At 38.1% G+C, this 26,477-nt stretch overlaps 1 protein-coding gene across 4 annotated transcripts; it reads right to left on the bottom strand.

The window, feature by feature from the left end:
• Positions 1–818: 818 nt before the first annotated feature.
• Positions 819–24,766, bottom strand: LOC144196703 (abnormal spindle-like microcephaly-associated protein homolog). 4 transcript variants are annotated; one of them, XM_077717098.1, is made up of 27 exons: positions 24,352–24,766; positions 22,516–22,659; positions 20,627–22,088; positions 20,076–20,138; positions 19,836–19,937; positions 19,419–19,565; positions 19,090–19,329; positions 18,927–18,994; positions 18,704–18,845; positions 18,205–18,335; positions 17,128–17,303; positions 16,903–17,048; positions 15,732–15,817; positions 15,444–15,656; positions 14,399–14,603; positions 14,072–14,220; positions 13,312–13,440; positions 13,000–13,194; positions 7,325–11,935; positions 7,079–7,228; positions 6,807–6,998; positions 4,511–4,703; positions 3,068–3,222; positions 1,575–1,751; positions 1,310–1,482; positions 1,097–1,237; positions 819–1,020 (listed from the first exon to the last, which is right to left on the bottom strand). In XM_077717098.1, the coding sequence occupies exons 1-27, from the start codon at positions 24,628–24,630 to the stop codon at positions 918–920; spliced, it is 9,972 nt and encodes a 3,323-aa protein (XP_077573224.1). In that variant the 5' UTR covers positions 24,631–24,766; the 3' UTR covers positions 819–917. The 4 variants fall into 4 exon arrangements, with proteins under 4 accessions (XP_077573224.1, XP_077573227.1, XP_077573225.1 ...); XM_077717101.1 differs by having other exon boundaries at positions 7,325–7,573; XM_077717099.1 differs by lacking the exon at positions 20,076–20,138.
• Positions 24,767–26,477: the final 1,711 nt, after the last annotated feature.

Below are 26,477 nucleotides of genomic sequence, written 5' to 3'. Positions count from 1 at the left end.
TACAATCCAGGCACGTGCAGTTCTTTACATAACACATCTATTAGTCCTCACGGTCAATATGTGCATGACATCAAATACTATATGTATATAGTATGTTTCTATGCCAACTAATGGTGTAGCAGTTTCACGTGGCAGCTCATTGCTGATACAGTAAATACCTTGTTGTTGTTGAAGTTAAGTTGTTATTCCTTCAGTTTGTCACGCACGTTAGGCAGCCAAGGGGCTCCCGAACAATATGCCTACATAGGATTAATCTGTTGTTCTACGAGGGTATTTTTGGTGTAAAACACCAGTAATTTTATTTGATATGACCCTGTATGTGGTCCCAATCTTGTAGTGAGGTAATTTATCTGCAATTAGCGGGCGACCATTCCAGGGAGTACCAAGCTTCCCATGCCAAGAATATATATTATTCACGGGGGAAAGTGTTGTGTATAGTACCGAGTCATTATGTGACCCCATACAATAAAAAGCTCACATTAAAATATTTTGTAAACAACGCTAATGTTTATCATTACACCAACTTTAAAGGATGATCAACCCCAATTCAGAGGAAAATCTAAACTAGCTCAAACGCCCAAAAGCCTCTATCTTGGCCCTTTCATTGTACCTTTGGATGGCTGGTATTATGGACTACAACTGTAAGGAATTAAGTTGAAATATTTTAGCAAGCACACCTTGCATTATAAACTTTAACAAAATTCATTATTCAGTTATCCCCCAAATCAGCTAAACATAACCTCTAATTAAAAAAAAAACATTTGGTACTTCCCTCACGCTATCAATTATAAATTAGTCATTGCCCACCAAAGAAAAAATTAATTATACACAGAATTTGATTTATTCCAGCCACATAATTGTATTTATAAAAACTGACATTTTAAAGCAAACACAAAACTTAATATGTTTAAGGTTATCTACATAACAATGAAGAGAGCGTCCGCCAACATTTGAATGGCCTCAAGAGGATCCACTATATTTTTAAGTTTGTCTTTCCTGAGAACCCAATCAGGTGCAAACCTAGAAAAACAAAGATCAATCATCAGTCTTCTGCAGTACAAAACAGATCAAGCAATAAGCTTTCACTAATACATACTTTTGAATAGAATGACATTTCTGTGGTGTTGCTGGGACACATAAACGTCCACATATTGATACGTTCATCTTATGTTTGGTCACATTCCTTTGTGTATCCATTTTGTGTTTCCGAAGGGTGAGAACGCAATCGGATGAAAACCTAGGAAAACAAAGACTCAGACACATGGAGTACAAAATAGATCTCAAACCATCAGCCTTCACAAATACTTACTTTTGATCAAGATGGCATTTATGTGGTGTTGCTGGGACACAGAAGCTTCCATTTATTGTTGCTTTCATCTTCTGTTTGGTCACATTTCTTTCTGAATCCATGTTGTGTTTACGAACGGTGAGTTTGTAAATACATTTGATCTTATCCAAAATCTTAGGACACTTCATAGCCTCCTGGAAAAGAGCCAAGGTTAGTAACTTGACATTATTGAAGAAAAAAAAATCAAATAATTTAATGTGTTATTGTTATTGAATAGAAACCAGACCTCAGCATGATCTCTGTTTTGCAGGAGCAGAGTGAGTAAAAGGCAGGTTGTGGTGAAGATGTCTTTGCCTTTGTCTGCTACTTTATCTCCTGCTTTTCCTCTGTAGGTCTGCAGCAGGTCCACCAATGTATTCACAGAGTTTTCTACTGCATACACAGCCTCAATGGTTTTGTGGTACTGAAACAACAGAAAGAGGTTAGATATTTTGCAGCTAACAACTGTTTACCCATTTAGGTATACTCAATGTCAAATCGAAGGCTAATTTGGCATTTAAAATGACATCAAACTGCATATTTAGTTTGTTATAATGAAAATATTTTCACAACCAAACATCACACAAGCAGGGTTCGTGTACATTGTCTGCTCACCACATCACATCTGTTAATCGAAATTACGCGTAGCAAGGAAAATATTTTCCATGCAGATAAACGCTTAACCAATCAAAATCTCTTACTTGTAGTACAAGATGTAGTATACATTGACCAGCACCACAATTCACCACTCAAACCGGTAAACGCAAATGATGGTTTAACAATGAACATAGAAAGCACTTAAACTAACATAACACTTACTAATCCAATAATATTGCCCATATATCCCATGATTGGAATACTAGCATGGTATCATTTAGAAAAATTGAAAGCAGAAGTGTGATTTTGAAATGTAAAAAAATACAGACTTCCCTCGATTATCGCAACTTCACTTATGGCAAATTCACTCATTCGCGATTTTTTCTGCTATTGTTGTTATTATTTATTTTTATTTTTTAAAGTTCAAGAACATTTTAAAAACCACGCTGAAACTTGTATGCAGAAGCCACTCCTGGCTCACTAGGACTCAGCACTCAAGTGAAAAAAAAGAGGTAGTTATAATGGGGTTGACCCTACTTCGTGATTTTTCAATTATCGCGGCCATGTCTGGTCCACATGAACGGCGGTATTCGATGGATTACTGTATATCTTTGTCGACAACCTACCAGCCCCCGACTGCGTCAAAACAACAATCACCCGTGTCTAAAAAAAGTGAAGCAGGATGAACCAAGAAGTAAGGTGGTTCATTAGGTGATGAATGTTTGGGGAATGATACAACAAAGATGCGAGCGACAACATTAAAATGTGTACTTCCGTACAAGATGGCCCTAAGGCGGTCTGACGAATGCCCATTGGACAGTGCATTTACTGGTCCCGTAGTAACATTGACACACAAAATCGTGGCTACCCATACCCATATTTACGATTACAACTATGCACTTTTACAAATGAACAGTTCATACAGTTTGCCAACATTGCACTGGTGTATTTTCAACGTAATTTTGACACTGGGTGAGAAGCAAAAAAGTAATTTGCTTGATGTTTTCTTTGATACTCAAAAATCTAAATTAGAACATTAAGAAAATGTACACTAAAAAGTGTTTAAGATGGAAACTAGAAAGACATCGGATGGACTAACCATTAAAGGAAGCTGTGATATAAATTTACTCGCAAACACCATACCTTAGAGAGGTTAAGAAGGATCTGGATTGAGTATGTGATAACATCCATGCAAGGTACACTCCTGTTGCAGGAAAGAATGAGGGTGAAGATGGTACTGGTGGCACCACTGTCTACCATTTTCTCACAGCATATAGAGGACAACCTGGTGGTAGCTTCTGTAAACACAGACACACAGTAATCACAAAGATTAAAGTTTGTTGTGTTTTGCACTTATTTAGGTCCAGAGTATGAATATCAATTTCACAGCACCTTAGTGGCCATAACAAATGTAAGAAACAAATTATAAGCCTGAGCTTGTTTTTAAAAACGTGGATAATTTTTATTTAAGTGTGGGGTCAAAAGATCTCAGGTATTAATTGGGAGAGTTGCAATACCAGACAAGACAAAAGCAAGTCAAAGTTAAATATTCCAACAAAACGTTTACTGTAGTGCTTGAAAAATAATTGTATATAAAATGTATTTACGTCCATTTTGATTCTTTATTCTCCAAAGGGATACATATCAAACTATTCGTTTTAAGATGTGGTATCAGGATCAAACAGAATCGCGACCTGTGAATCTTGATACGAATCGTATCGCCAGATAGACAACACATACTCTTCGTTAGGAGCCTAGCATTCACAATTACTTTAAAAATGTTATTTACTTAAAGGAGACAAAGGTGTTATTTGCAACTCAGTCATATATTGAATGGCCCTATTTCAGTGGACATTAAAGAAATGTGTTATTTTAAGTATTACCAACAGAGTTCCCTGTTTAAGCCAAGGTTTTCTTCAATTCAAAAATTGTTTCAATTTTGTGATTAGAACACATGTTCCACCCTCCAATCTACTCAGCTCTCCTCATAATAGTGGCCATGAAGATAGAATGAAAAGTGCTAGTAAAGGAGGCACCTCCACTTACAAAATTGGTTCCAGAAGTGCTTTTACAACTTGGATTTTCCAAAGTACAAGCATATTTTACATAAAGTTAGCATAATTTGTTCCACAATCTTGATTACTACTCAAAAATTATATAAGTATACCAATTTTGTACGGAATTTGTATGAAAATGTATGTGTTCATGCAAAAAAAAAAGATTAATTAACCCATTGATAAAATGATTAAGGAATGCAGACATTTTGGCTGGAACAATGGCTGGAATTAATAAATATTTCTCTGACAGACTGACACCAGGTGGCCCGCGGACCCATACCTCGTCCGACGGTTCGGAGACCCCTGGTTTACACAATGATTTAATTTGCAAATTGCATTTAAACAAAGAAACAATAATTTCACTTCCTCCTAGAATAAACACATTCAAATTAACTTCAATCTGAGAGACAAAAAAACTGTAAGCAAAATACATATATCCATGCAAAAACTTTAAGCAATTTGAATTCACTCTGTATTTTTTTTTATCCGTTTAAAAGACTTAATTAATTCTAAAACACCATAACCTTACCTAGGGTTTTCAGAGCCTCAAGAATGGAAGAGAAGTGTTTGTATCGAAGGATACAATCCAGGGCAGATGAGGTTTTGTTGTGCAATTTGTCCTCCTCTTGGGCACCAGCGGAGACTTTACGCAACTTGTGTCTCAACTTTATCACTTTCATATTATCATTCCGTTGGCGGGAAACGTGTCCTCTCCATAAAGCCTACGGTAGAGAAAAAGATTCTTAGAGATTTGCATAGACCAGTGGTTCTCAACCTGGGTTCGATCAAACCCTATGGGTTCGATGTGTCGGTCTCAGGGGTTCGTTGGAGCCTCTGCCACGGAGGTCAAGACACATCGACTCATAATGCCTAGTAACGATAGCATGCCCTTTTTGACCATCACTGCCTGCAGATGACCCCGTGACATTGGTTGGCTAATCGGTGCAGCGAGGAATTTAAATATCTTGAATTAAAAAAAACATTAAAAAAAATAACCATATTTTATTTTACACTAAAGTAGGATTCGGTGAATGGGCATATGAAACTGGTGGGATTCGGTGAATGCGCATATGAACTTGATGGTGTTCGGTAGCTTCAACAAGGTTAAGAACGACTGGAGTAGACGCATGCTTCATACATTCCACGGAGGAAACTTAATTGAAAATTACAGTCATAAATACAGGGTTTACAGATAATTTCTCATATATTTCAAGAGTATATTTAAAATGAATATGCTTATGTAGTTTAATAGACTACATGTATATATATATGCTTATATATTTTAGAGTATATTTTATATGAATGTATGCAGTACAGTGAAAGTGGTTAGCACATGCTGTATTTTCTCGCATTTAAGCCACAATGCATTAAAGCCACACCCTTAAAATTGCCTTATAATCGCTGAATTAAAAAAAAAAGTATTAGATGCCACCTGATTCAAAATTTTCACCTACATATTCGCGGTTTTAAAAAGGAGCACAAATGCGTTACTTTGAAGGGAAAATCTTAAGAAAAATCATCGCACGTGGTATTAATGAGATAATGTTTAAATCGTCTGCTGGATTGCACACTCCCAAAGGGTGTTGCCTGCACGTAGAGAAATTCAAAAATGAAGTCACGTGAGTAGTAAAACCAGAAAGTGTGTCCGTAGCGGTCTAGTTTGTAAGAGTTCAAGTTTTTCTTTTATGCAAGATGTTTCTCTTCTCCTTGAATTGAATTCATAGCCGTCAAAATAAATTTTGTTAAGGGTTATCAGTTTATCCTTTCTCTTTTTTTTTTAGATAAATTACCTTATCGGCCACACTGTCTTGCGTTATGCCGTTTCGTTTTTCACCTTAGTTTTGTGCATGCCAAGTCTAATTTGTGTGCTTATAAGCCGTATTCTCGATTCAGTCATTTTCTGAGCGACAAATAGGTTTATTAGTCTCACATTTATTATATGTTTGCTCGCAATGAATAACGCTTTGCTTGCAACCGTAATAAACAACAGGAAGGTCGCCCTTCTATCCAGCTGGACTTCTCAAAGTTGTTTTGAGAAACATCGACCTCTCACACGGTCGTTCACACTTTAGCACTAGGTGATGATACCGCTTCCTCGGATCCGAAGGACTTCAATTGTTTTGATAACTGAGACGTTTGTTGTTAAATCTTATGTGACAATTAAGCAAGAGAGACATCGATTCGGGAGCATGATCTTGTCCGAAGGCGCGTGAGGATCGATTTTCTCTTGCAAGACACCGGTCAGATGTCTGTTTTATTGATGAGTGTATTTGGGAATACCTATTGGTGAACCTATCAACGACATATATGCAAGAAAATACAGTATGCCACACAGTTCAGAAATCACAGGTTCAATAATGGAAGCGCTCTGGCCTTTTTGTATAGAATTTGCATGTTCTCCCTGCATGGGGTTTCTCCAGGTTGAACAAACACTCTAAAGTCCCCATAAGTGTCATAGCTCATTTGTTTATATGTGCAGTACTTAGGGAAGGGTAAGTGATTTTTGAGTTTTTCTAACAATAACTTCATATATTAAAAACCTGACATTAAGAACTAGGAAGAAAGTTGGCATGTTGTTTTTCGCATGTGGTTGGTTCAATGACAGGGACAGTCTTTACCAAAGACCTCATGTTTTGTGGTTAATTTATAAATTAAAATTTGCCAAGAATTAGATTGGAGTCAGCAGTTAAATCATCTTGTGGAGGCTTTAAGTGTATTATCACTTCTTAAAAAAAAAAAAAAGTGTGAACCGTTTTGCACAAAAGCATTATCAAGTACTCTGCTTTTACATGAACCCACAGAGCTTTTCAAAATATAAATGGTACCTGTGCTTTGACTATGCCCTGCTCAACTTTCTTCTGGCGCCTGAGAAGAAGAAAGTTCCTCGTCGCAGCCTGGATGACCAAAGCAGAATTGTGGCGCCTGACTAACCAACGTCTGACTGCTCTTTGTGCTGTAACCACCTTCCTTCGGTCTGCCTGGTATCGTCTCTTTTGCAGCATCATTCGCACGAAATTCTGAGAAGTAAAAAAGAGAAAAATATATATAATTAAATTAAGATTAACGTATCAAAAATATCAGACTGTTAGTAACGTACTTGTATGATTATGACGGAATGTATCTGTGTCTTAGCAGTTTTCAAGGTCCAATATGTTCGCAAAGCCCTTTGAATCTTAATAGCACATAGGTGGTGAAAGACTGCCCCAGCAAAATGAAGTCTCCTCTTTACAGAGGCAGCCTCGTGTTCCTGGATAATACACAAAAAATTGTATGATAATTTTAATAATTTAATACTCTTTGTAATAATGAAAATGCATAAACGGAAAAAAAAAACTGTGCATACCTTTCGCAAAATCCAGACTCTGAAGTAGGACTGAAGTGTGATTATTGCTTTCCTTTTTCTGAGAAATGTTTTCCTTTCCACTTTGCCAAACTGCATTGCTCGGAACCTTTGTTGCAATTTTACAGCTGCCTGTCTCTTTTTCTGATAGATGCGCTTCTGGACTGAACATCTCCAGTATGATTGGATCAAAGAAGCAGCTCCATTTTGTTTATTTATCTCCCTCCTAACACAGTAGCCCCTGTATGCAGCCTGGAGAAACACTGTAGATTGTCTGATTTTTAGAAAGTTGGTTCTTTCTTGCTTTTGACGTATAAAAGCCCGATAGTGCTTCTGAATGACGATAACAGACGCATGTACAACTTGAAGTGCAACATGTTTTTTGTATGCTAATTGGATTACAGTTGCAGCCTGGTGCAAACGAACAATGGACCTTCGTGTTTGTTGGCCTCGGTAATGTGCCTGAAAGATGATGGCTGCGCTCCGCATTTTCAAGAACAGTTTTCTTTGGGATTTGGTGGCTCTGGCAGCGCGAAACCTTTGCTGAATGGTTAGTGCAGCAGCTTTTAATTTTAAATACCATTTCAATTTGCAATGGGCTCTGAATGCCGCTTGAATGGTAGTGGCAGCCAAATGCCTTCGCCTGTTTAATTTTCTTGATTTCATTCCCTGAAAGGCAGCTTGTAAACAAAAAGCAGCATTCCTGACTTCTTGATAGTGTTTGAACTCAATGTTTCTCTGTCTCATAGCTCTAAATCTCTTCTGTAGCACACAAATAGCCCAGAGTTGTTTCTTGAAAGTCAATTGCTGCTTATGTCTCTTGACATGTGCCTGAATAATGGTAGCTGCTCTGTGCATCTTTGCAATTCTTCGTCTTTCCAAATAACCCCTGTAAACCGACTGCAAACAGATGGTTGAGGATCTGATTTTCAGAAAGTACTCCCTTTCTTTTTTCTGAAGAATATATGCTCTATAGTATCTTTGGATACTGGTGGCTGATGAGCACATGGCCTTGAATTTAGTTTTTTCTCTGTAACTTCTAAAAGCAGACTGGATGACAGTTGCAGCCTGATACCTTTGTTTAATGAACTTTCTTGTTTTCATTCTTCGAAAGGCAGCTTGGAGACAAAAAGCAGCATTTCTGACTTCTTGATAGCGTTTTGCCTCAAAGTTCCTCTTTCTCACAGCTCTAAATCTCTGCTGAAGGACACAAATAGCCCAACGTTGTTTTCTGAAAGACAATTGTTGCCGATGTCTCTTGAAATATGCTTGAATGACAGTAGCTGCTCTGTGCATCTTGTTAATTCTTTTCCTCTCCAAACAACCCCTATAAAGTGACTGCAAAAAGACGACTGAAGACCTAAACTTCAGGAAGTAAGATCTTTGTTGTTTCTGAAGTAGATAGCCTCTGAAACATGTCTGGATGGTGATTGCTGATGAACGCATACACTGGAATTTATGTTTCTCTCTGTAACTTCTAAAAATTGACTGGATGATAGTTGCAGCCTGATGTCTTTTTTTAACAGATTGTCTTGTTTTCATTCCTCGGAATGCAGCTTGTAGTCGGATAACTGCAATCTTAACTTCTTGATACTGTTGTATCTCAATGTTTCTCAGTCTTAGAGCTCTAAATTTCCGCTGCAAAATACATATAGCCCCAACTTGTTTCCTAAAAGTCACTTGCTGGTTATGTCTCTTGACATGTGCCTGAATAATGGTAGCTGCTCTGTGCATCTTTGCAATTTTTCGTCTTTCCAAATAACCCCTGTAAACCGACTGCAAACAGATGGTTGAGGATCTGATTTTCAGAAAGTACTCCCTTTCTTTTTTCTGAAGAATATATGCTCTATAGTATCTTTGGATACTGGTGGCTGATGAGCACATGGCCTTGAATTTAGTTTTTTCTCTGTGACTTCTAAAAGCAGACTGGATGACAGTTGCAGCATGGTACCTTCCTTTACTGGACTGTCTTGTTTTCATTCTTCGAAAGGCAGCTTGAAGGCAAAAAGTGGCATTCCTGACTTCTTGATAGCGTTTTGCCTCAAAGTTCCTCTGTCTCACAGCTCTAAACCTCTGCTGTATGACAAAAGCAGCCCAGCATTGTTTCCTAAAGATTGATTGTTGTTTATGCCTTTTGATGTTTGCTTGTACAATCGTTGCAGCTCGGTGCATCTTGGCTATCCTTTTTCTGACCGAGAGACCTCTGTAAGCCGCCTGAAGAGTGATTGCTGAAGATCTCATTTTTAAATAGTATATGCGATCTTTTTTCCAAAGGACGTGGGCCCGGTAATATTTCTGGATTAGTATTGTCGATGAACGCAGGTGCTGGAATTTGACTTTATCTCTGTGCTTTCTGAAAGCAGACTGGATCAAAATTGCTGCCCGATGCCGGAAGGCAACATCCTTCCTGACTTGCAGTCCTCTGTATGCTGCCTGAATGATGACTGCAGACTTTTTCAAGTATTGGTATTGTTTCATTGCAACTTTGGCTGCTAGAGTGGCACGGAATCTACGTTGCATAGAAAGCACTGCAGATTTTAACATATTATACTTTTTGTGTTCATAGGTGGCTCTGAAAGCTCTCTGAATAATGGAGGCTGCATGATGCTTTTGTCTGATAATCCTTCTGCATATCATTCCCCGGACAGCAGATTGTAAAACAATCAAAGCATGTCTCTTCTTAGCGAGAGCCAGCTTCTCACGTCTCATTTCTTTGTTGGCTATGTAACGTGCTTGCACAACATGAGCAGCCCATTGAAGCTTCCGGTAGTAGTTTGTCTGAAGATGCCTACGAAAGTTTGACTGAATCTTAACAGCAGCGCTATGCTTAATGCCCAACTGCCCTCTAACCATGTATCCTCTGAAGGCCGCTTGTAGTAAAATTACCGACCTACGCATTGACAGATAATGCTCCCGCGCTTCTCTCATGAGGATCACAGCTCTGTACCGCTGCTGAAAAGCCAAAGTTGCCGACCTAATGGCAAGGAATTTATTCCTCTCTCGGATTGTGAGGAAGGTTCTCTGAATGACAAGGACAGCACTGTGCATCTGTGCAATTTTCGTCCTAGCTCGGTGGCCACGATATGTGGCTTGGATGATAACGGCAGCGGATTTCATGGTTCTGTACATTTTGAGTTGTTGGTCCATGAGCATTTTTGCTCTGAATCGCTCTTGTATAATAATTACAGCACATTTCATACTAACATAAGCCATATGTATTTTGTACATTTTGAACACAGATTGAATAATTCTTGCAGCATTGTTTTTTCTCATAAATTCTTGTCTTTCTTTCCAGCCTCTGTAAACTGTTTGGATCTTTAAAGCAGCTTTCTTTTGCTTTTCATACATGTGATGCTGTGTTTTGCAGAGGAGTAGAGCTCTATAATGACTCTGGATGATAATGGTTGCACTTTGAAGGAGAACATATTGTTTCCTCGTCAAATACATCCTTACGGCTGCCTGGATGACAGTTGCAGATTTTTGCCTTTTTTTCATTTCAGTACGGACTTTCATACCTCTATATCTAGCAGATATAGTGACACAGGCTGCTCTCTTCTGAAGGAAGGCTTTCTTTGTTTCCTGTCCAGTCACATAAGCCCGATAGTGACGTTGAATGACAACAGCTGCTGTCTTTTTTGACCTAAACTCCACTTGGGCCTTGTATCGTATGTAGTGGGCTTTGATAATTGTTGCACTACGGTGGTATTTTTCAACTCTCATTCTGTCAGCTCGACCTCTCCAGGTGGCTTGTATTATGAGAGCAGCTTTTCTTAAAGTTTCATATTCCTCTTTTGTCCTGCGAGCTAAAATTGCAGCTCGATGCTTTTGCTGTATCACAACGGTTGCTTTCCTTAGAGCAATGTATTGTCTTTGGGTGATGAATTTCCTGACTGCTGCCTGTATTACTGTTGCAGCTCTATGCTGGTTCTTAAGTAAATCATATGCCCGCTTCTTCCGGTAAGCAACCTGAATGAGCCTGGCAGCACAGCACATCTTGAGAAATGTTTGTCTTTCCACGTGTCTTCTAGCAGAGGCCCGGTACCACCGCTGGATTAAGACTGTAGCATACTTTATTCTTCTGACTCTTTTCCTGACACAGTAACCCCTGAAAGCACTCTGAATGACAGTAGCGAAGTGGTATTGTTGCTTCTGCTTCTGAAAGAGGCATCTTTGTGCATGACCTCTGTAGTGGGCTTGAATGAGCAAAACACTTCTTAGAATTTTTCTGGATCGATGTAAACATTTCTGCTTTCTATAGAAAGACTGAATCTTAACAGCAGCTGCTGTTTTTATGGCAAACTTCTTCATATACCATTTCTTAAATGTGGTTTGTAAGACTCTGGCAGCATGGTTTTGCCTTTGAGTTTTCTGAATTTTCCCCAGTCTGTATCTTCTCTGAATTGTCACAACAGCTGTTTTGAGGGAAAGATAATGCATATATTCTTTTCTTCCAAGAATATAAGCTTTAAAATATTGCTGCAAGACAGTTGTTGCCCTGTAGATTCTTCCATAAGCAAAGAGTGCCTTTTTCATTCGCCACTGTGATTGAACAACAATGGTCTTCGTTCGAAGATTGTGGTAATACTTCATGGCTGATAACATTCTCCATTGTGCCTTTGTAAAAAATGAGAAACAATTCAGCAATTCCATAAGTTTCTTTACATTTGCTCAGCAATATATTTGTGAAATACAGAAATGTCTACTTACAAATGCCCCCAAGTACAACATTTTCAGGTTACGAAACCTTTTCATATGCTAAAGAGTGCCTCGAGATATAAATAAAATCCAAGTTACGAAAACCCTCAAAAAGTAAATGCATTTCTTATCCGTTATTTTATTTTGAAAATATTGTCAGGGATGCATTGATTCTCACTTTACAACTGAATGTTCCGATGCTCGGACGTTTGGCCGCCGATCTTTTGGTCCCTTTTGGTCGCCGGTCAAATGATGACAGAGTTTACTGTTGAAGCCAGCTCTCAAAATTAGATTCATGAGAGAGAGTTTAATATCTAAGAGAGAGAGTTTAACATCTAAGAGAGAGAGGGTTTAATATCTAAGTACATTTGACCGGCGACCAAAAGGGACCAAAAGTAGCCCACCAAAAGATCGGCGACCAAAAGAACAGCGACCAAAAGAACAGTGACCAAAAGAACGGCGACCAAAAGAACGGTCACGGAATGTTCCACTGATTAATGAAAGCAATTCCCCCTATTAAGTGATGAAGGGAAAAAAAATTGTACAAATGGAACACGGTATATATTCACACATACACACACAGGTCATCCGTTCATTCATTCATTTTCTGAAGCGCTTAATCCTCAATATAAAAGTCTAAAATGTACTACCTAGTTGACTGCTTTTTGACACGGATGGGTCAAAGGGGAATGTGCGTGCGTATATGTCCTGTCCACCTCAGCTAAATGCTTCCCTTATTTAGATTGCAATTCCTCTTAATAAGCGATTTAAAAAAATGTAGAAAGGCATCACGGCACATATTTTAATAATATAAATAAATCAGCTGGGGTAGGGGATTTACAGATTACTTGGCTATTTAGAGAAACAAAATTAAATGTGACTTTTTTTCATTAGTAAGCAACTAGAAATTATGACACCCCCCCCCCCCCCACCAATGTTAAAGCAAAAATCACAGAAATTGCATAAGAAAAAAGTCCAACTACCTGAATGATTGTTGCTGCTCGATAGCGTATGATGCATAGTTCTTTTTCTTTTATCATCCGCAGTTTTTTGCGAGTTACAAAGCCTCTCCAAACTGATTGTATGATTGTGGACGCTGTGCTCTGCTTTTTGACCCTACACCGATGTAGAAAAAGCCTCACAGCCACCTGAATTTTCGCAGCAGCCACGTTTCTCTCCTGTCCCAACAAGAAGAAACATCACCCCAATTACTTAAATGCAAGACAATGCAACGTGAGTACAACTAGTGCAGACATAAAAATTGCAATGCCCAGTTACTCTCATACGCGACGAACCTGGTAGCACTGCAAGTCTTTTTTAAATCTGTAATTCCTCCAGAAAGCTTGAATGACCCGGGCTGCTCTGGTTTCATTGCGCAGGTCCAAGAGACGAGCACACAGAAAAGACAGGTAAGACATTACAACCTGTTGAGAAAACAGAACACAAAAGTAAAAAAAATAATTTCCTTCCACATTAAGACATTTGGGAGGTTTAGTTTCAATTAAGGGTGGATCGGTGGGGCGAGTGGTTAGCACATTGGCCTCGCGGGTCTAGGGTCCTGGGTTCAAATCCAGGTAACGTCCACCTGTGTGGAGTTTGCATGTTCTCCCCAGGGCTGCATGGGTTTCCCCCGGGTACTCCGGTTTCCTCCCACATTCAAAAACATGCATGGTAAGATGATTGGACACTCTAAATGGGCGTGAGTGTACATGGTTGTTCATCTCCTTGTGCCCCGCAATCGGTTGGCCACCGATTCAGGGTGTCCCCGCCTCGGGCCCAGGGAGAGCTGGGATTGCCTCCAGCAACCCTCCAACCCTAATAAGGATAAAGCGGTTCAGAAAATGAGAGATTAGTTTTAATTAACGGAATTCAGTTTTTGGTGTGTTTTTTCAGGCAGTGGGAACGAATTAATTTGTATTTAGTTCTTTGTATTTAGTCATTTCTATGGGAAACATTGATTTGAGATACGAGTAAATCGAGCACAGTCACGGAACACATTAGCTCGTATCTCAAGGTGCAATATGTTGGAGTGGATGAAAATGTAGTTTATCACACCTTTTCATCTGGGATGGTGTTTGACATGTCAGCCGGGTTGATCATAGCAGGCACCCCACCCAACAAAGCCACAGCACTATTGACCAGGCTAAAATTGCTCGTTTCATTTTCCAGTAGCTCTACAAACTTCACAGTGGGAAATTCAGGGCCTGTAAAAATAAAAAGGAAATAAGAAAACCCTTGCCTGTACAGTACATTTTGCATATGTAAAAACACATTAATTCATGAGCCATGAAATAGATGAAATATTTGTAAATCAGAAGTTCAAATCGGCTCGTACACACGCATGCGCACACACACAGGGCTTTGGGTGAGTGGCGCACACACCGTTTAGTCCTGAGTGAGAGTAGTCAAAGGAATTGTCAGAGTCAGTGGCTGAGCAGTTGAGCTCCATGCGACCACCTGATGAGCAATCTACAGTTTGGGTGGTGTTGTGACGGATTGACTCTTCTGGGATGAGACTAGGATGGTAGTGGTGGATTAGGTAGCAGAGGACACGGCCATCTGAGAATGTCACAGTGAAGTTCTCCAGCTAAGGAAAAACAACAGAAGATTTCAGTTGCATTAGGCTTCCCTAAACAGGTCACTTTTAAATTATAAAATTAACCTATGTTATTAATATTTAATTCCCCGACCAAAAAAATATCATATTATTGACACTTTTTAGCATTAAATGTGTTGGAGGCGTGTTCAATTCTTTCTATAGCGTTTTTTAAAAAGTTAGATAAAAGGTATGCCTTTTATATCGACTTTAAATAAATATTCTTGTGGCTCACTGTTCTCCCTGCTTCATCATTCACACTGAAGGACCTTTGTTTTATAATGTAACGAGGGGGTACACTTGCCCCGTTTACGTCCTAGTTTTTTTTTTCTTTAGTGGTGTACCTAATGTTCCGGTGCACCTAATAGATGAAAAATATGGTATAACCAACCATATTGCAGCTTCGTCTGCCAAACCTATGTATGTGAAAAGTTTATAGTGTAGAAAAAATAAATATACAAATGTGAAAACTAGTGTCTACTAACTAGTGAGGAAGAAAAAGCACTAATGTGAGGAAATATATTTACGCTGGAATGAATTAATCTATTGTTAGGTTTATCATTATTATAAATTCGCTTGAAATATAATATGGGTTTACTCGATATTCCCCAGACATCAAAAACATAAGTGATCATTATAACAAAGCACTGTCACATAACCTATATCATATTCTAAACTAATATTAAAAACTTGTTCCAAAATAAGTTTGACTTGCTGGGATCATTGACTGTAAATGACAACATTTTCAAAATTAGAGTTTACTCTGACAATTTATGTCTACAACCAGAACCCATGCTGAGCCATCTTAAAAACAAGATCTCACAAACTCACTGTCAGATTGTAGAAATCACACACAGCACGGGCCCATTCCATCAGTAGAACCACTTTAGTGCTGCCATGCTCATAAAGAAATTTAGGCTTTACTCCACTAGTCTCAAAGCCGTGACCAGCCCTCACACGGGCCAACTTCTGTTTTGTCCTTAGGGTTCTCTTCAAGAAGATAATCTCCTCCCTTAAATGATCCTCATCCAAAATCACTTCCACCTGACCAAGAGAGAATACTGAGATTATTGAAAATTATGATCATTATTATAATTATACCAATGATCAGATACACACCTGAAAAGAAAAAATGATTTTCCAAAGAAGACTCAAAGTCTTTTCCCTGTGTCCATCCACAATGTCTCTTGAATCAATGATGGAGCCTAAGAATGAAGAAACTATTAGCCCAGAAAGCAAGCCTGTCTTTCACCATGGACAAGACCAATATATGGCAAGGCAGTTTGGTAATCTTTGGTTTTGGCTTCAAATCGAGCCGAGAGGTAGACCCAACAAGCACAGACTAGATTTGAAAGATCTAATCCCACAAGCACAGATATGATATTAACGTGAGTAGCCTTGATATATGTGCTAGTTTACCATGTCAGCACATGTTGTTAAGGTTGATCGAAAGTCCTGCGGTTGATCGCTAAAATATCAGCCATGATACCTGCGCAATGTGTACATATCTCATGCTATTATTGCACCCAGCCAGAGAGCTGATTAAAAGTAGACCGCTACGTACACACCTACTGTATATACCACTTATGGGAATTCTCTTTTGAATTGAGGCTTAGCTACATGATTGTGATTTGTGATTCTGAAATTTTAAAAAAATCCAGCTAGATTTTTTTCAGTTTTATTACTCGAAAGTGACTACTGTTGCAGTAATATGAACCATCGACAGAATCGAGATACTTTGACATTAGAAGCGATATGGCAGCTAATTGTAATTTCTGTCAAAAAGCACCAGGTTCACATCAAGATAGACATTTCTTTTTTTCAAATTGAATAATGTGATATTTAGCATTTAAGAAGACAGGCATATTAACTTATGATATTGACCCTAATAATGTGCTTTTGATTCATACAGTAACTCAGAAATACCACATGCGATGATTTTTCTTAAGATTTTCCATTCAAAGTAATACATTAGTACTCCCTATTAAAACCGTGGATATGGAAGTGAAAATTGTGAATCAGGGGACATCTTATACAAGAAAAATTGAAAATGTCAACAATTTTAAGGCTGAGGCTCATACGCATGGGTGTCTTATATGCAAGTAAATATAGTAATCAACACAATAGAAACACACAATTTTAGGAAGAACATTCTACACACTTCCAACAGCACCAAACATGACATGGCTAAGAATAAACATGACATGGCTTAGAACGAAAGCTTCTTTGTGGATTTAAATTTCTTCGCTTCATTTTTTACAAAATGGTTTACCGAATAGATTATAATTACCATGTTCATCCTTAAGGTCGATCCCTCTATTTTTGAGGACTTGCAAAGCAATATCAATATTGTGGATTTTTTGCAAGCGGCTAATGGCTGGTAGCCGCAACTTTGCTGAAAAGTCCCACTGCTTAATTAGAAGCTCCACAACTCTCCTAGAGGGGAACAAAAGCAGTCTAATGGTTATCTACAAAACAATAGAAACAACATGGCTTTTAAATTTAGGTCACTTACACAAGTCGAATTCCACATTTTAGGTCAACTGCCAAATTCATTACAGCAAAGTCAAATTCATCCAGAGGAGTCTGAACATGAGATACGGATAATCCAAGGTATCCAAGATGGCGAGGGAGAATTCCCTCCCCACTCAAAAAGTCTCTTGAGAAAGCCAGCAAAAGATCTTTGCTTGTCTGAAAAAAATACAAATACTTTAACAAAGGTGCTAGGGAAATGCCAGTAACTTAATCATGTACCTAGAACAGCACTTAATTCTCATGCCAAATATATGAAGAGGTGAATCTCATAGGCAGTGTCAATTGATCGGATCCTTGTTTTTGAGGGTGTGGGGCTATAGTCCATTCTTCCCTGTTATGTGCATTGACTTTCGATTGACATACAGGTACAAGTAGAACTTTGGCTGTGAACCCTGGAATCTAGCTTTTGAATGGCTTCATGAAAAAGTCAGAGAACTGAGAAACATTGTGTGCCGGACACTTTGAAACATTTTCAAGGAATGTAGCATTACCAAAACCCTGTATATCATCATTGTGTTTGGCCTTAGCACGCTTCACATTTCCTGAGCGCGACCCTAATTTAAAAAGGTTGGAAACTCATATTAGTGACTGCAATCACAGCTTTTGTCATCACTGCTCCCGAACTGGCAACTTCTGGAATTTTAGGAATTTTCTCCGGACAAGCAACGCAAACTACGGAACTCATGACAACCTCCCTAACTTCCGGAAATCCCAAAACTGTTCAACAATTTTTTTTTTTTAAGCAACCAAAGTGCCAAATTTCTAATTCAATTGCCTCAAAATTCACACCATCACTACGGCTTACGCATTTGATTCAACTGCACTGTAAACCGGATGCATTCGGTTACACTAGTGCATCGTGAATCAGCCGAGCATGATAACAGTTTGATTTACATTGTCCTACTACCAACCCCCCCCCCCCCCCCCCCCCAGATTTTATATCGATTTTGCGCGAATCACAATCACTCCAGTTGAAAACATAAAACTCCTGAAGTGGGACAAGGAGACTCCTGAAATGGGGTCGACAGAGGTTGGCAGCTATGCTGCTCCTACCTACCTTAAATTCTCCATCAACACAGAATAGGCAAGGGTCATGCTCAATGAGGCGAGACTCTTTGGCTTTGTCCAAGAAACACACTAGCAACAGCAACTTTTTTAGAGTAAAGCTAGATAGCGCTTCTTCGTGACCTTAACAGAAGAAAAAACAGCAGGACTTGACATCAACATCATGAAAGAGAAGAAGTGGATACAAGGATTATATATGTGTATCTGTATAGTGGGAATTGTGACAGTACCCATATCCCCATACCTCACTACGACATTGTCTAATATGTTACATTACCATCTTTTTAAGCAATACTTTAGAATTTGTCATTCATTATATGTATCAGTTTTTATCAGTCGACACTTTATCATGTTTATCTTGTTTGAAGCTCGGCACAACTATTGACAGATACGAGACTAACCCTTGATATTCTTTGGCTCACTAAGATGCTATAACATAATGTAAACCATTTCTATTCAAAGTACAGAAAGGGACAAAATGCAAGTAATACCATCTTTGTAAAGATGAGGAACTTTAAGATGTCTGAACTCAGCAGCAATATCGGGATTCCATAAAAGACGCTGAAGAATGAACATAGCCAGACCTGTTGAGTCACTGTTGCTCTCCAATGAGATCAACTCCCCAAATATTGTCTATAAAGGAAGAGATACAAATTAAATATCCACTTCAACAGTGCCAAAAAACTAAAGAAAAACGGATAACCGGAAGCATACTTCTAGGCCAATCCGTAACCACAGTGGATTGTAAGAAAGAAGCCAGTTAAGAACTTTTTCACGTTCACCTATAAACAGAATTAACATGGACCTTAGAAATGGGATCGAGGTAATAAGATTTTTATTTTTTCAATTTAAGCGATGATATAACATAAGATTGTACCTATATCTTTCCAAAGATGGCGGTCTTTTCGAATGCGCAGCCTCTTTGCTTCCACTTCAAGTTCCAACCTTTTTATGGCCTTAACCATAGCTTCTGATGTGAATATCTGACATGCAGCTCGACGAAGGCGGTTTAACTTTCGCCGGGCTGTGTAAGTGCTGAAAGACATCTCTTCCTTGGTAGGGGCTTTGGAAACATTGAAGTTTTCCCCATAAACCATTGTCAGAGGTGCAGCATTTACTAAACAGACAGTACAAAAAGATGTCAACATTGTGAAAAACATAGCCCCAGTTTTCATATTTTCAAAATGCTAACTCAACAAATGCTACCTTTTGTACTTTCGGTCTTAACTTTAAAATCATCTGGGGTCAAGATATAGTTGAGCCACCATGTGAAACCCCTCTCCTGCTTCTCAATCCATCTCTCATCATAGAACATGTTCTTGGCAGCAAAAGGAAGTGGATGCCTGGGTATGGCTAGAGATAATAAACAACAGAATATTTATTTTTCATAACCAAGTCACATCATGAAATAACCACTTCATCAAATAATGAGCTTAGCCCAGTACAGACAGGAGAGTTTATACTTAGTCAGAATTGGAAGAAATAGGATGAACCTTTACGTCATGAGAAATTGTCAGGAAAACAACAGTTCTAGATACATGCAATAATAAATCCAATATTGTTTTCTATGAAGAATGTTAAGTAAAATGAAAAACTGAACTCAATTAAATGGCCATCAAATACCTGTCTGAGTCGGTTTGACAAAAGTTAACTTTGGCATTGCTACGGCAGCCATCTTCACACACTTGACTCTCTGTTCTTTGGTTGACCTTGCCGAGACAGGACCTATTGAACAAATAAATGATTTAATTGCTTCGTTGCTATTTAAATTTATCACAACCATGCCAATTTGCCAAATGAGTGGAACAAGTAGAGAGGAACTATTTGACATTATTTTTGCCAGTATAGTACACCATTTTATACCTCGATTGGCACTTCGTGGCTTTGTCTGAGCAGTAACTGATGACTTTCTGGTCTTCACAGAACCTACAGTATGTTGGAAATAAATATTTATTTAAAAAAAAGAAAAATCCCATCCACGCCCAGTACTTTACATAGAGTAGTAAAATAATGTGATTTTTGTTCTTTTTACTTAAAATATATTTACTTTCTGCGGGTGTTCCACAACAGGTTGGGAACAAGACATGTCTGTTCAGAATTACGTTTGTAAAGGAATGTCTACAGAGAATGTGTTCTAATTTAAGCCAAAATTGTTCATTCACAAAAAAACAAGATCCAATTTACGAAATCCCACTAAACGTCGACTCATTTCCTTTATTCGTTATTTTGTGTTGAAATTAGTTGGTCTCCCATTGGCTGTCTCACAAAAGAACTCTCCATGTTTTTGTTTTCCATTGAGCGTGGTAGAAAAAAAAATCTTTATTTAAACATGTGTGTGCCCCACTTGGCCTTTATAATTTTATTAATTCAGTAAGAGACCTATAAATAGGACTTCAAAAATTAACGCTACATACCATTTAATTTGACTGGCTGTCTCTGTGATGAATTTCTTTCCGCTGATGATTCGATGTTTTCAGTTTTCCAAGACACCATTTTGTTCCTCTTGACTGACCGCATTTTTTTACCATTGTCAATTTGCACATCTCTCAAATACTGGTCACTCTTTCTCTTCCTGCTTTCCGTCACCAAGTGAACAGGAAACAAGTTTTCCTGGGTAGAAATTTTGCCTGAAACAAGCTGATGAGAATTATCTGCACTCTGAGACGGTTCAGGTAGGTTATGATATGATTTGTTGCTGAAGGGAAGTGGACAAGATTGCCCGAGAGGTAACGGGGAAGAGATTGTAAATGTCGCTGGAGCGCTTTGTGTAGGTGATGAAGTGGAGACATTGCAGTGAGGGCTACTAGGAGGAGAGTTTAGGTGTGTATTAATGTGCATTTGAACATCATCCAGCCTTAGCATTGGTCTGTCAATAAATTGTTGGATGTCGGCTGTGGAATCACTTCCCTTTGTCCTTGTGTCTGCTTCTATTACAGGGAGGGTGGGAGTACCTGCCGGTCCATGCTCTGATTGGCTGCTACTCTCTGATAACTCAAGTGTATTCTCCAAGAGACGCCGCCTCGACTTTTTAATTTTTTTAACACTTTCAAGAGTTGTCACTGGTGCTTTGTTTTTGATCACTGTTTCACAGTTGAAATTTATTTTCTTAGGTTTTTCTAAAGGTTTTTCAACCTTGGGAACGCCAACATTTTTCTTCACAAAGAAAGTAAGTCTGGACTCTGTGGACTCAGAGAGGTCTAGGCTATCATAACTGGCCTGGAATTGGTCATGATCTTCACTTTTGAATTCCAAAGAATCTGAAAAGTCACAACTAGGACTGCTGCTTTTAAGACTGCTGTTGATCAGGCTGAGATCTGAGTTAATGAGAGCCAGTGCATCATTCAAAGATACTACTGGAGCGTGCACAGCGTTCAGGCAAGAACAAGCTGTTTGTTCCCCGGGCGGAATTTGAGGCATTAGTGTTTTTAACTTCTCTGGTGTCCCAATAGGTAACAAAGTCTCATCAAGCATTTTTGAGAGTTTTTTATTGTCAACTGTCCCAAGTAAAGAACCTGAACTACCTCTCAGCTCTGTCTCATTAGTGCCCAAAAGAAGAGGAAGATGTCTTTGACGATGGAGCACATTTTCCTGTTCCACAAAGCACTGTTGAATTGGTTTTAAAGACCTTTGCTGCTCTGATTTCAGAGGTTTACCAACAAGGAGACAATGCTCTGAGACTGATTTATCTCTGCCTGTTTTTCCATCATTAAGAGAGAAATGTGGACTGGGGGCCTTTCCGTGTTTGTACTGTTGTTTCTGGGAAACATCTACTGTTTTACTGGCAGTCATCTTTGTCAGTGGTACTGTCTTCTTTGTTCTGTAGGGAAATCCCTTTTCACCTTCCTTCTTATGTTTGATAGCATCCCAGAGGCTCTTCTAAAAGGCAAACAAAAGGACAATATACCATGAAGCCTGAGGAAAAAGCAATCAATTCATTGGTGGGGGTAACCCAAGTTCAGTAGCAGGGGAAGTCATTAAAGTCAAGAACAGTAAATAACATAAATAGTAAAAACCCAACACATGTAAACCGTCATTTCTGTATCTCAATTTTTTTATTTATTTTTTTTGTTTTTAATCCCAAACGTTCCAAATATACTCTTTGTTTTTATTAATGGCAAGTCAAATTTAGAATATTTATGTAAAAATCATTTATTCATCCAATTTTGGAGAGGCTGTGACATACCTGTAATGTATGTTTGAATTGGAGTTCAAAATTAATGAATGTTATTGAGCTTGCCCACACACTGGTCTATTTTTATGCCCACCCATAGCATTGGTAGTAAAATATGCCAGCAACTCTTACCTTTTTCTTTTTGGGGGCTTCCGCTCTTCCCAGCAAAACTGCCTGATGTTTGAGGAACCCATTGGCGTTGAAGATGACCAGCTCTCTGATTCCACCCTCTTCTGTTGGAGTCCAGCAGAGAGTCAGGCTAAAAGAGTCCAGTGGCTGCAAATAACATTATTTGTGTTAGTAGAGGTCATTGTTCGCGGGACATATCAGCTCTTTTAATGTGCCCTGAAGGTTCTATTATCCCCCTCTCTCTGCTAACAACTTCTTAAGGCAGCTTTTTTTGGATTGGATAACTTTATTGTGACATAAACGAGCTGTGACAGGTCCATGTTAGGTGATAGATTGAGCTCCTATAATTCATTTCATCGGTGTTGATGGGACAAACCAGTCTCAGCTGCTGCCCTCCCAATTTGGTCCACTTTTAGTTTTGTAGGCAAAAGAGATCTCTGCTTGGAGGAAAGACTCGCCACAGACTATTTATCAAATTTGGTGGGAGGTTTACCACTTATAAAATAAATAATAACTGCCAAATATTGTGAGTATTTGTAAATAATTATTGAAATGATTGCCAAGTTTCAATTCCCAAAATGGATTAACTTTGCCAATAGCTGTTTCTTCTCACACTGTAATCCATTGTCTGATCCCCAATAATCAATCATTATGCAGCCTCTCTAAACCCAAAACCCTTATATAAACCATGTGGTGGCCCTGTGTTGTTAGTCACATTTTAAACTCTGACCAAGTCATTCAAAGTTGGGGACAAGTTCCCCAATTTGTGTACCTCACAAGAAAAGAAACTATTGTGTATTTGTGCAACTCCTGTGGCGATGACCTCCACAGTAAACCATCAGTTGTATGTGACGCTTGTCTTCATTGGCATCACTTGGGTGTGTTGGGATGGAAACCAAGCCAAACACAAAATTCTGGTTCTGTAGGCAATGTTTCTTGTAACATGTGTGTAATGACAACAGAATTGTGTTTTGTTGCCATTAGTATTGGTGACTGAAAAGATATGGTTGATATGTATTATGTTAACAATGTTACTTGTCTAAAAAGTGATACTTTATAGGATTAGAGGGTTACATGTGTTTTATTACTATCAGTATAATTGGAATTGCATGTAAGACTTGTCTTAGAACTGTTTCAATTCTAAAGAAAATTGGTGTCAATGGACTACGTAGGCAGATGTGAGACAACATAATATACTGTTACCATTAATGTTTGTGTGCTTTTGTTAATAAATGTATGCCATAAAAGTTGAGTAGGCCTAGTTATCTGTATGTAGCGGTCCTGATCAATTATCACATTAAGGAAATAAACCTTATAAAATGTAGTTTCTTACTATTTACCCCACACAGAATTCTTACCGGCTAAATAGCCATATCAGGGCATATAGGCTATATTATCGTTTACCGGCCAAATAGCCCCTGGGACTATTTGACCGGTTACCGGCTTCGGAGCTACTGCCAAAGCAATAACCAATTCGAAATAACTAACGAGTAAAAGTAAATGTCTTATAAGAGGTATGCTTTCACTGGTTAGCTTACCTATTAAATGTTGCCAATTTTATTTAATTTATTAATTTACTGGTTGTTTTTTTTGTCACGGCCAGTACTGAGCATGAGATATGACAAAACAACAGTTTGGAGAATTTTAAACTGCCCTGTTTTACAGCAAAAGGGGAGACACACCATTTTGCAATTTCAATGTCACGGACACTTTATAAGGAACAACACGAATATTGAGCACTGAACTGAGGTGTAACTAAGTGCCATGCAGTTGTACATTTCAAAAACCTTGGCGAATAGTTTCATTTAAAATGAAATTCAAAAAAAGTGAATAATACACCTGGATTGTGAATGTGTTGTTATCCACAGAAAGTCCTTTGCTTGATGGAATCCTGTCAACAGTCACCACAGCCTCCGTCTCGCTGGTTGGATTTTCAATGCGCAGAATGGTAGACTTCGAGGTGCCTATTTTTACTGTTCCAAAGGATACAAATGGTGCTTTGGAAAAAAGCTCAAGGGTCAAAACAGGAACGTTTTCCTTGCCAGTGTCGCCTGTCTTTGTTGGACTGAAATCCATAAACCCACGTTGTCCAGAAGATGTCAATAAAGTTCCAGACATCTTAAATTTGACAAAACCTAACTAAAACTACATTCTACTCCGTTCGCCGGTTTGTGAAATTTGCCAAAAGTTACGAATAACAATAGACTACCAGGCTTGCTAACAACGAAAGGTTTCAAGCTTTGCCACGGGACACAAGCAGGATAGTGTTTTCAAAATCACTCGTGTTCTTAGACAGCCAATGACAAGAGAGGAGTCACCGACTTCTCATCCAATGGTAACCGACTTTCAGTCAGATTTAAACACGTAAACAAAAGCTCACCAATCGGGGGTCATATATATAGTATACAGTGTTCCATAGCTACTTCGCGGTTCAGCCACCGTGGACTTTTTTGGAAAAAAAAATACAATTAATTCATTGAGACAACACATTTTACAGTTTTTATGTTATAACATGTATTTCACCCTCTCTACCCGTATTCCATATGGTGTACTGTATACAGGGGGGTAAAAAAAAATAAAAATAATAATAATAATTTATATATATATATATATATATATATATATATATATATATATATATATATATATATATATATATATATATATATATATATATATATATATATATATATATATATATATATATATATATATATATATATATATATATATATATATATATATATATATATATATATATATATATATATATATATATATATATATATATATATATATATATATATATATATATATATATGTTTAGGTGATTAACTGAAGTACCTCTCGAGACGACAGTGGAATTAAGTTTTTGTTAAATGTAAGTGGGCAAATTTTTAAGTAAAATATTATTAACCATTGCCCCAAATGAGGGTTGAACTCATGACTTAAAGATCATGATACTGACACGCTGCCGTCTGCGCCGTTGGGGCATGAGATTTTCATAAATTTGGAATAAAAACAGCAATTTCTGGTTGGCAACCCTCCTTTTAATGGCCGATAGTTCTCGATTTTAATCTGGGAATAAAACTATGTGGTGTTTTCCTTCACTGGTAATATTAGTAATCAAAAAGTCCCATTGTCTTAACTCAGCGAATTCCAATCTCGATGATTCACTGAAGTACCTCTCGAGACGACATTGGAGGTAAATTTTTGGTTAAATATAAGTGGCCTAATTTTCAAGGAATATATTCTAAACCATTGTCCCAAGTGAGGGTTGAACTCATGACCTTCAAATGATGAGAATGACACGCTTCTTACTGCGCCATTAGGGTGTGTTTTTAGGTACGTAATTTGGAATAAAAAAATCAATTTCTGGTTAGCAACCCTCCTTTTTATGGCCGTTAGTTGTCGATTTTAATCTTGGATTAAAACTGTGAGGTGTTTACCTTTACTGGTTATATTAGTAAACAAAACATCCCATTGTCTGAACTCAGTGAATTCCAATCTCAATGATTAACTGAAGTACCTCTTGCAATGACAGTGGAGTTAAATTTTTTGTTAAATGTGAGTGGTCAAATTTTTAAGGAATATTTTACTGACCATTTCCCCAAGTGAGGTTTGAACTCATGACCTTCACGTTATGAGACTGACGCGCTGCCTACTGTGCCATTGGGGCATGTTTGATAGAAGAATTTGAATTAAATAAATCAATTTTCCGGTTAGCAACCCACCTTTTTAAGGCAGATAGTTGTCGATTTTAATCTGGGATTGAAACTGTGCAGTGTTTACCTTCACTGGTAATATTAGTAAGCAAAACATCCAATTGTCTTAACTCAGCAAATTCCAATCTCAATGAATTACTGAAGTACCTCTCAAGACGACAGTGGAGTTAACTTTTTTGTTAAATGTAAGTGGCCAAATTTTTAAGGAACGTATTGCTAACCATTGCCCCAAGTGGGGGT

This window comes from Stigmatopora nigra, chromosome 5, assembly GCF_051989575.1.
Source record: "Stigmatopora nigra isolate UIUO_SnigA chromosome 5, RoL_Snig_1.1, whole genome shotgun sequence".
Classification (NCBI taxonomy): domain Eukaryota; kingdom Metazoa; phylum Chordata; class Actinopteri; order Syngnathiformes; family Syngnathidae; genus Stigmatopora; species Stigmatopora nigra.
This window is presented reverse-complemented; position numbering and strand designations above follow the sequence as displayed.